General features: G+C 43.9%; 1 protein-coding gene across 1 annotated transcript; it reads right to left on the bottom strand.

The window, feature by feature from the left end:
• Positions 1 to 6,835: 6,835 nt before the first annotated feature.
• On the bottom strand, positions 6,836 to 8,364 carry prr18 (proline rich 18). The gene has a single exon (XM_076285076.1). The coding sequence runs from the start codon at positions 8,198 to 8,200 to the stop codon at positions 7,409 to 7,411; it is 792 nt and encodes a 263-aa protein (XP_076141191.1). The 5' UTR covers positions 8,201 to 8,364; the 3' UTR covers positions 6,836 to 7,408.
• Between the last annotated feature and the right edge of the window lie 2,886 nt (positions 8,365 to 11,250).

The following is an 11,250-nucleotide window of genomic DNA, read 5'->3' as shown; positions in this document are numbered from 1 at the left end:
TGTCGTCAGTATGAGGAAGCTTTGATTCTCACAGTTGTGTATTTGGGTTGAAGCTTGATAGACCTGGCAGGTCTTGACTGTATTGACAAACTGGCCTCATTACCATGGGATCAAGGTCTCTCTCATGTGTAAGGCCACCAAGACCAACAGCATCCACCCACCTCACTAAACGTCAGGCCTTTGTTCTGCTTCCCTACAGAGTTCCTGTGGGTGAAGTCTACAAGTCCAGGAGGGGTCTTTGGACAACCATCTTGACACTTTAAGAAGAGTGACACCCACTGTCCTCGTGTCAGGGAAATAAAACAGTGGTGACTATAGCAGTAAGCAGAAAAAATGTCCTTATAATGTACTGTACCAGTGTCAACCATTGAGAAGCCTACTTAGCAAAGAGTGCTTTTTATCTAGTATACAAAAGCAACTGACACAATTCTAGTGATCAGCATGGTCAATAGAATATATCTTTTAATGGGACACCTGATTAAAGATACAAAACAAGAGGGGCTCAGCCAACACAGGCAGGTGGCACCTCCCACTGGTAAATCAGAGCAAATGCTTGTATGCCACACCAGTAATAGAACAGAATACTGTGTGATGCAATCTTGTTCAATAATATATCTCCCATTTGGCTCATTTTTGGCCATAGGATATGATGGACATGGCTAAATCTCACTGTCAGGGCTGTAACCAGTATTTGTAGGTATATTTGTTATGCATACATAAGCTGTGGCTATGATGGATGTGTTGTTATGGAGAAAGTTCCTGATGGCCTGACAGTGAGATATGTGAAAATCCACAAGTTGAGAGGTATGACTGGTTTTACTTTTTTTATCCGGCTGCGTTGAGTTTGGATGAGGTGTTCCTCGCGCTGTCTGATCTCCTGTCTCTGCCGCTGCACCTTCTCTCTCAGCAGTGCGGCGTAGTGGTGGGCCAGTTCATCTCTCAGACGGTACATACCCCAGTACACCTCTAGGTGGTGCTAAAAGACAGAGTAAAATAATTGTATTTAGGACAGGAACTTCATAGGATTTAATGCAGGGTGTCATCACTTATTGGATGTACAAAAATAAAACTGTCAACAAAGACATAATCCAAAGGATGACTGCAATGGCACCGTGCTTAATAAGAAGTCCCCACTCTCAGTCTATTTTTAAAAGATCTAATGAGAATGGCCCCAAAAGCTTCTGACAGTCTGAATGCTTCACAAAAGACTGGTGTGTCACTGTCTAGCATCAGACACAGGAAAAGTTTTGAAGTGCTCAATCTTAGCTGGGATCTTTATTCATGCTAAGATCAAAACGACCATATTTTGTGTCTTGTGTGTCACTATGTGTATTGTTAAAGCCGAGCCGTTGTTGTTGCTGCAGACCGCTTTGACCCATTCTCCACAAACATCCATCACTGCCAGGTGTGCAGGCCACATGATCTGACGGCAGCAACGTGATTCCAGCACAACTAAATGACCCGGTGTTGCTTGCAGCGACACCATAGTTTGGACTGGAAAAACGTGAGTCCTTTTTTCACTGAGCCAGTAGGAACACTATTGAAACAGGGTCTTGATGGATGACCCCCCATAACCTGAATAGGGCGTTGTTTCCCAGTGCGCCCTGTGCCTGTGCTACCTGATCCTGAAGCGCTTTGTGTTTCATCTGTGCTAGCTCATCAGGATCTGCGTCCAGGCCAATGAGCATTTGAAAGGTGGAGGCCTCCTTCTTGCTGATGGAGCTGAAAGTCTTCTGAGTGAATGGCTTTGCTTCATTGTGTCTCTGCCAGGAAGATGAGAAAAGTACTGTGGATTAATAAGATGCACCCTTCCCCCCTCTCTCTTGTAGCCTTTTTAACACAATTTAATACAGGCACCCAAACCTGTGAGTCCGTAATCACTTTAATCTCTAAGAATAATAGAGAATTGGACTATGAGGAGGACAACAGACCTGTCCTGTCCTGACAATTTCCTGCTTAGAATAATTAGCACTTACATAACTGTTATGAGGGGATTTGCTATGAAGGGAGGCCTAATGGCATCACCCCCCCCCCACACACACACACACACACACACACCACCACCACACACACACACACACACACACACACACACACACACACACACACACACACACACACACACACACACAATGATCACCCTGACTCACCTCATTTAATTCCCACTCAATTTCTCGGAAAACAATTTCATAAAGGCACAAACAGCATGGCTTCTGCGCTGATGACAGATTACAGCCAACATCAGCAACACTCTCAGATAGCCATTTTCTCCCTTATGTAACACGGGACAATTGAAAGAATTGGGCATTCAGTGAGTTACACAATACAACGTATACCTTGAAAGCAGCAGTGACCACAGACATAACCATCTACCAAGCAATCTGATTAAAAACGGGAGGATCATTTTGTTCATCACCATTGGCAATAATGACAGGTTTGGAAGAGGAGTGTTTAGCAGATTTTAACTTGTACTGAGGCTGACCCAGCACAACTGATGCCTCCTTACAAATTCAATAATGGAGAGATGCTGTTGTGACTGGAATGAAGTACTGCACGACCAGTTTGCTGAACCCTATTCCAAATCCAAAGACATCTCATATTGCTCGATGGTGTTTTAAGCCTGCCTTCCACATCGCCTTCCACCGTTGATTTAAAGGCACCTAATCCTAACCCTAACCTTAACCCAAGCCTTGACGACAACGTTGAGGGCTTAAAACACCAAGAAACTGAATGCTCTATAGAGATTGTGCTCCTTCTGTGGATAGAGGTGGTCTCTTGGCAACTTTAAACAAGGACACGCCGTGTCCCACTGCCTCTTTTCAAATACTCTTCACAGGTCTTTGAATGTTGAATTCAATGAAGCCGTCCTCTGTGGGTTCTCATTGGTGGCAAATTTGATGTCGCTTCCAAGAACACTGAAGTGCACAAAATGTCTTTGATGTTGTTAGGTCGAGGGTGGTGTCTTTACCAATTCTTCAAATAGTGGTTTTGAGATGTGGGTGTGTATGTGTGGCTGATGTGTGTGTGTGTGTGTCTGAGAGTGAATATTTATGTCTTATATGTGACAGTGATTTACTAAAGGCTCTGGAGAACACAAATAGAGCCCCAATTACATCAGTACTGCATATTTAAACACAGCTCAGGTGTGAATATGGAGTGCTTTCAGCCAGATGAGTGTTGAGCCCTTGGAACAACTAAACATGGCACCAGTGTGTCAGATACAATATCACTTTACCTGTCTGTCATTTAAATCTTTCCCTCTGTGACCACACCTGATTGGCACTCATGGCTTCTTGACTACTGTATACAGTCCTTGCTTGTACGTGCACCATCCCCACCTGCATCAGTGCCCAAAACATCCCACCACTTAGCTCTATAGGTTAGCGTGTCGTGCTTCTCAGCTGCTGTAAAAGGATCACATGGCTTACTGAGCTTTGCATTGCAGCACATTTAGGCCTAGTGTCCCTCTGCATTAGATGACCTGACAGCACGCTGTGAGCGTGGCTGGGGCACCTTCACAGTGGCACGACCGGGCTTGGGTCTGACCATGCGTCACACATGCAAAAATTCAAGTGCAAGAGTAACAGTGGCATCTATGCATTTGCTGTGCCCATTTAAGTTATTGGAGTGCAGTGCATGTAGGTGTATACAAGTCTTGCAAAAGGTCTCCCAGTTTTCAACAAGGTCTCTGCTTTTAAAGCCATTCCCACGTCTGTGTGCCTTGCTCCATTAGATCACAGGGTCACGTAAAGGTAAAGAGGAGGGAGGAAGTGAAGGATGGTGCAGGAAAATGCTATCTCTTTCTCATCAACCCCCAAACTTTATCAAACTCTCCCTCTCTACCTCTCTCTCGCTCTCTCCCTCTCTGACTGACTGCCTGTCCAGCCCGAGGGAAAAGGCCAGGCTACCCGCTGGCAGCCTCCATTTGACCACATTCCCAGCCATTTATGGGACGAGCGCCCAAACAGGAAGTGGGTGCTTTGTCACCCTCACAAAGGGGGCACTGGAGGGGTGGCAGTATTTATCAGCGCCATTGCCACAGCAACGGGACCAGGAGGGCAAAGGCGAATAGGGTACAGTGCTGCAAACGCGCAGTAATCTTGTCTCCCAGTGGACGCGGTGACGAAAGACGGCCTTGAGTGATGTCATCAAGCATATAAGGATCTGCACGTACACACAACACACACACACACACACACACACACACACACACACACACACACACACACACACACACACACACACACACACACACACAGCTTTAACACTGTACTGCCATGAATCAGAGCGGCACAGTCTGTCTGAGTTGATCCATCCATCCATCCGGCCATCTAGTCCCAAGCCAACAATGAGAGGGAACAAGCTGTGTATGCCTTCAGTTTACACCTCAGCTAAATATCAGTAGTCTACACCTTCCCAAGGCAGACTTTGCTTTGTGGGTAGCCCAGACCCCCAGAGGAGCTGCAAGGGGTATAGGGAGGGAGAGAGGTGGTGGGGGGTACAAACTTACAAAGAATGGAACACTCAGTGTGTGGTAAATGAACATTCTGAAAGCATACATAGAGAAGAAAGAATGCCACCAGAAAAAGAAAGCGACGAGAGAACAAGGCAGACTAAAAAAAGGTATGTTGCAGTTTGTAACCAAGGAGACTGTCTTCTGTTTCTAAAGTTGCTTAATTTTCCCTCTTTTTCTCTCTCACACACACTCTGACTTGCGCACACACACACACTTCTTGAGGCTGATGTCTTGGGACAAACAAACAGATAAGGAATGATGTAAGGACTCTGGACAAAGACGGTGTGAACAGTACAGACCCCACTCAGACAACAGACATGAATGACACCAGACAGAAGAGTAGCTTGCTTGGTGGTGAGGACAGTGGCCTGCAAACAATATGGCTATTGAGGCAACACAAAGGCTAACAGTTACACAACTGCACTCCACACACGGACATGCACACAGGTGCTGAGAGAGAGTGAAGAGAGAGAGAGCGAATGGGAGAGATAAAGAGAGGGGGGGTAAGAAAGAAGCTGTGTTAGAACATGTTGTGACATCACAGAGTATCACAGAGTGGTCTGTCCTTGTGCAAAGACCCTTCTGTTGACTAACTTATGCAGACATGCATGAGGACGAGGGTGCGACAGACTCAGAGAATCTATACCACACAATGAACAATTGTAAGGAACTGTCAAACAACAACTGTCACTTGTTTTTCTTTTCATGAAATTATTATTTTGAGATGGTAATGTTGTCATGGTTGGTTACCTGGAACATATCTACACATTGCACACTCATGTTTTGAAGTGTTTACCTTGTTTTTAAGATCAGGAGACAGATATGTATCCAGTATGGAAGGCAGAGTGCATTGTTGGTGAACTCTGTGAGGCTTATATGCCATGGCATGGGAGGGACAGAATCCTGTAAAAGTTAACATGGAAATATGGTGGAAGTAATGTTGAAATGAGCAATCAAACATGCATTAGAGAGAGAGCAAAAAAGAGAGAAAGAGAGAGACAGAAAGACAGAGAGAGAGAGAGTTTACAGCTTATAAGTGTAATCACATAGGTGACACACATCTTATCCCTGTTAGCCAATTATATTAAACAACATTCACCATTAAAATATTTAGATAAAACACTCACCTCTCACACCCCACATCCATGCACACAGAGAGGGGGGGGTGGTGGTGAAAAGACTTACCAAAAACAGATAGTTTTTCCTACAGTTCTACAGATTTCCACTGTGATAGAGGAATGCGTGCTGGGTCTGTGCTAAAAGCCTAAAACATGGGTGGGATCACCCACAATGCGCCATTGTTGGTTCAATATAACTATGGCAACCGCCAGGGATACAGTTTCCAATTCTCTGTTGTCACTTGCCAGATTGCATGTGGTGAAAAAAAAGTATTGCAAATGATAAGCGACATAGGTCTTCTTAAAGTTCGCCACTTGTTTTGCTCCTTGCTAAACACTCAGGAGCCTAAGGAAGACCTACGTAATAGTAAATTGGATAAAGCACAAGTTAGTTTCAGCCCATGCCCCCTTAAATGTCTCAACAATTGATAACCGTTCCAAAATTAGTCCTAAATACTGACTGAGTGCTGCAGTTCTTGAAGGAAATGTTGGCCAAAAAAAAAACAGGCTATAGGTGTTCCCCTTGATTGTTAATTGTAATACTGAAGACTTGTTTAACAGTAGACCAAGTTCGCTCCTGCGCAAGCGTAGCGTTGCCATAGACATGATGACGCACTGTAGACTACACGTTCACTTGTTGGGTTAAAGCTGCTTGCATGTATTGTATTCAAACTGAACAGCATAAATGATGAAGACTAGACTTTCAGGGATCTACAAATCTATAGGATCTTCTATCCAAGAGCCACTACGCTATGCATGCGTGTTCTTATTGAGTAATCACGACTTCGTATTGAATTAAGCTCGAGCTCTTCATAAAGAAATTGTGATTTATTTCGGAATTTATGGCGACGTTCCCTGTCCCTTTATTTCCCATTGAAATGAAGTGTTTAGCGTTGCTCTTCCATTTAAGATGTTGTCCGGTGTCCAAGCACGCTGACGAGTCCCCAATCTCATTTAGTACTGAACATAAGAGGCTTAGTTGCAACAAAGAATCCAAATAGACTAAGTGGTGATGGCAGTGATGTTTCGGTCGGTGCCATCCTTCGCACGCCTTGACTTTTGACACTTTATGCAGAATGGCTATTTCTCCCTGTCATAGCCTGTTTACAACAGATAACTAAAGCACCAAGATAATATCATGCTGTGCAATTGTATGAGAGAGGCCTGTTTTAAGTAAAGCATCAATACTTTGAAACAAAGATAGTTTTAACAAGTTTTATTATAAAAAAGTGACAGAAAAAAGCAATACATTTGGGGTCCCCTGACCCTAGTGAGATTGCATAATAAATACTGTACAAACACGGCTTTGTTATGAACACTGGGTAACAATAGCTTTCCCGTGTCATCAACTCGGTAAAGCGATAAATAATATTGTTTACAAAAGATAATTTGTCCCCTATACGCTCAGGCGCATAGACACCGTTCAGGAGGCTATTGTTCTCTGGCACAAAGGAAGAGTCTCTAGGCAAGATCAAGATAGCTGCTGTCATTTAGAAAGTCTTCATTCTCACCCACATCACATGTTATAATAATATACATTTTCACAAAGAAGCCAAAATGATAAAGACAGCAGTGTGCAAGAGGATTTTAACAGTCGTGTGACAGTCTTAAGTGACAAACAAGCTCAATCAAAACACCACTCAACATCTCTCAGTTCACTGTGGCTGTGGCAACTAAGTGGGTGACGTTCTTCGTTCATGTCTTATGAACCATAATCAAATCTAAACTAAAAGTGTCTCCAGTTCGGGTCAGAGTTCAAATTAATAGTCATTTGTCAGCTTTTCAAATGGGGGAGGGATGACAGTCTGTCTATTTTCCCAAAAGCAGCAGCACTCTCTACACCTTTAAGCCATTCTTTACATTTCCTCATGACTGTTTCATCCACATCTCCATCCTCTTCCTCATACTCGACATCGTCATATTTGTACTGGTCGTTCAGGAGGGATATCTTGACAATTGTCCTGATGTCATCTCCTGGAGTCTCTAGCTTGGCTACCGGCACTGTGCTTTTGGAGCCGCCTTGCGTCCTCTTGGAAGGGAAAACCCGCCTGTGTCTGAAGTCTCCTGACGCACAGCATTTCTGTTGCTTGGCCATCATCTGTTTCTCCAAATTGCGCTTCTGAATGACCAGGATCGCCTCTGGAGTTAGACTCAGAGAGAAACGAATCTCCTCGTCCCCTTCCTCCTTGCCGAGCGAACTTCGAGAGGCATACTTTTGACTCCTCTGCGCCCCGGACTCCCCGGAACTAGACCGTGGAACGCTGTCGCAGGAGTTGCCCATTGATTTGGGCACAGCGAGACCGGAGTGCTTACTCTCGGTTTCTCCGTTAGCAGCCGACCTGGGAGCGGACGCCTTACTCAACTGTTGCTGCGGCTTTCTGCTAAGTTGCCTCAGGTTGCTCGATGGCCACGACGTGGACAGTTTCTCTCGATCAGAGTCTTTTTCATCCTTCGTTTTACTTCCTAACAAATGTTGAGTAGGCACAAGGTTTGACTTCTTTTTCCTGAAGAGCTCCTTCCCAGGAGAGGAAATCCGTGGATGGAGGCTTATGGGTGGAAAAGGCATTTTCAGAGAGGTCAAAGTCAAAGAAACACAGTGGAAATGCAGATGCCTTTGGAAAAACAGATGTGAAAAGGCTCCAACGCATTAAACTGAGCAACGACGAAATATATCCCCTGACATCATCTGAACGGACAGAGACTTTGGTCGGCTCCTTCTGTCATTGTAGGCAGTCTGTAGCTCCAGTGCTGAATGAGCTGAGCGCGCTGTCGTCGCTGTTTTGTTCTGTTTGGAGGGCGTGGCTACAATGTGTGTCGGTATGAAGCACGTTGTTGAAGTCAACAGCTACGACTACGTGTGGAATGAAAACAACCTAAGAACCCCCCATGAGGTGGTCTATGAATGATAGTTACCCACCCATCTTTTATAGAAAATAATTTGTTTTACTTATTTTCAATATTTTACTCTTTTAAGTGATTATACCAAGGATCTGGTTGGCAGAATGATGCTGAAATAGTGTAGTGCAATTATACATCCAAAGAAAGAGCTAACAGGCCCATACATAGCCATAATGATAGCATCCCTCAAGAGAACAAAACATCACTTGTAATGAATTTCCTTTCCTGACAGTTGTGGTTTTGTTTGATGTCACAGATGGGACAGGTTGAGACTGGACTGTCCCTGAACCTTCAGTTTATACACTAAAACTGTGACCTTGAAGTAGCCCAGAGAGGGAGGGACGAACGTTAGACATACAAACGGCCCTACACCATTATTGATTTGTGGTGCGCTTTCACAGGCATCTGTAATTTCACAGCGACCGCTCCTCTGTGGCCTGCCCACAGCCAGCAGTGTATTAGCCTCAATGAAATTAAGCACAAATCAATAGGCTTTTTCCAGCACTTTGAAAACAGCTTGGCAAAATGCTCATTGTAATTGCCAGAAGCTAGCCCTCCCATCAATCTCAGATTAAAGATTAGGCAGATTGAACATTCATGCGTCAGTAATACCTAATCTATAATTGTAGTCTATGGAGAGCCAATAGTCCTAGTTAGGAAAGGCATTTATTACTATGAGGAGGACCAATGCAAATAGATAAAGTATGGGCAAATATTAGCTAGATCATGGAAGTATTGATCTTCAGAATTTTGTAATGTAATCCATTCTGGGAACTTGATATCTGAAAGATGCCACGTGGAAGCTTTTGTTCATGTGAAACAGAGCCTGGCTCAATCATTGGTCTTTGCAGTCACTTAACACACAAATAGAATTAGTCAAACAAGCCCATTGAAATTACATAATTCAAATAACATTATAATCAAATTGTGTTTATGTAATACATTCTACCAACAGGCCTCTCATTAGGGGCTTACATCTACACAAGACTTTATCTGATTTGATTTGATATGGAATAATTTTATATCACAAGAATTTGTTAGGCTATTTGTCAAATGACAGAAGATACACCAACATAACATACAAATATTGTAAAAAGTATAGCATCTACAGGGGGTAAAAACTTTAGGGGTCAATATCTTGAATCTGACATCCTTATGAATAACATCCCAATTATATTTATCAGAAAAGCTATTACAACAGTTATCATGTTACAATGCTGTTATCATGAAGGAAGTCCAGGAAGAGGCCAGCACAATATGTTCTAATATACCCAGAGTCATGGCTACTGTGCTTTACATTACAGGGCAAGACATGATTTATGGCAGATTTGTTATCACTCTCGTGCAGACAGGGAAACTATAGGAGCTCACAGAAGTCACTGTTATCTCAGTATTCATTGGGACCTCAGTTCTGTGTGCTTCAAAGGGCTTCTGTTGTTTGTGAGTGCCCAAGCCTGTAGCCGGACCGAGAAGTAATTTATATACACTGTGGCCTCATTATGTAAACATAAACTTAGACTTAAACCACCATGGCTTCCCCACCTCAAAGCAGCAGGACTGCCTTCCTTACTGGAAGTCACCCTGAGACTCTGATTTATTCCCCAGTAATTGCACACCACATTTCTTTTTTATGGGCCTGGGTAGGAGGATGAAAGGAGGAAGACAAGCCACTCCCTGTGACACCCTGTGCCTTAAATAAAAACCTGTCCCGACTCCCAGACTGAAAACGCGGCCGAAGTTCTCAATACTTCACACACTGGCTCTGTTGTGCTTCTTCTAACAAATGCAGAGCTGCAAATGTACACATTCCAACACCAAAAGGCAGAATTGCTGTATACTAATGAGTGCATTTAGTGTGCTTGAGTGTAGATGTAGACATACTGACATGGATGTGTTCTCCCAGTCTCAGCCTACATATCTATGGAAGTGTCACTATTTGTTATAGTCATGATATCTAGAAGCCACAATAGTTTACATTAGAATAACAAAATATCAGTTTACAGTAAAACATCCAATTATGAGCAATGATGATTGTAAATACCATTTATTTGTCATACCGTCATATTAGTCAACCCCCATCTTGTCAGGCTACTTGAAAGCTGTACAGAATGCCCCCCAACTCCACCCCCCACTCTTTTCATCATCATTATAGATGTCACGTGACCGGTTTTGTGTACAGTGAACAAGTCGGCACAGTGGAGGAGGGTGGCTCCACACAGAGCGCCGCTAACCGCCCCTGCCGTCGCCATGGCAACTGCATCCATAGAATCGCTTTCAATCGCGTGCCGGAGCCGCTTTGAAAACAAAACGGCAAACAAGCACCAAGAAAACGCGCACTGGGTTATTAGGTCATGTTGAGATCACAAAGGCACGCCAAGGCAAATTGGGCCATATCATGCCAACATATGGCTTATGATTAAAAGAGGGGGAGGGGGGGTAAAGGACCTCATTTACACGTTTGGTAAATAAAGGAGTCTTTTCATGAGCAACGAGGAATAGAATGTGGGGTGCTGAGAGGTGTTGTTTAATGAGGCATGCCGTAGCGTGATGGAATGGCAGCTGAGTCACATTGTTGCCCAAGGCAGGGCAGTAGTCCCTGTTTAAGATGCCCCTTCAAGAAAAAATCCTAGACCCCACAAAGTGTGTAACATAAAATTGCCCCTCACTTATACCGCTCCCCAACCAAAACATCAACAACACATGCAAGTCTTCAAGAAG

This window comes from Alosa pseudoharengus, unplaced genomic scaffold, assembly GCF_046254945.1.
Source record: "Alosa pseudoharengus isolate Yale_2024_CS ecotype anadromous, Long Island Sound unplaced genomic scaffold, YU_APseudo_1.1 YU_APseudo_1.1_scf_15, whole genome shotgun sequence".
NCBI classification, from domain to species: Eukaryota; Metazoa; Chordata; class Actinopteri; order Clupeiformes; family Clupeidae; genus Alosa; species Alosa pseudoharengus.
This window is presented reverse-complemented; position numbering and strand designations above follow the sequence as displayed.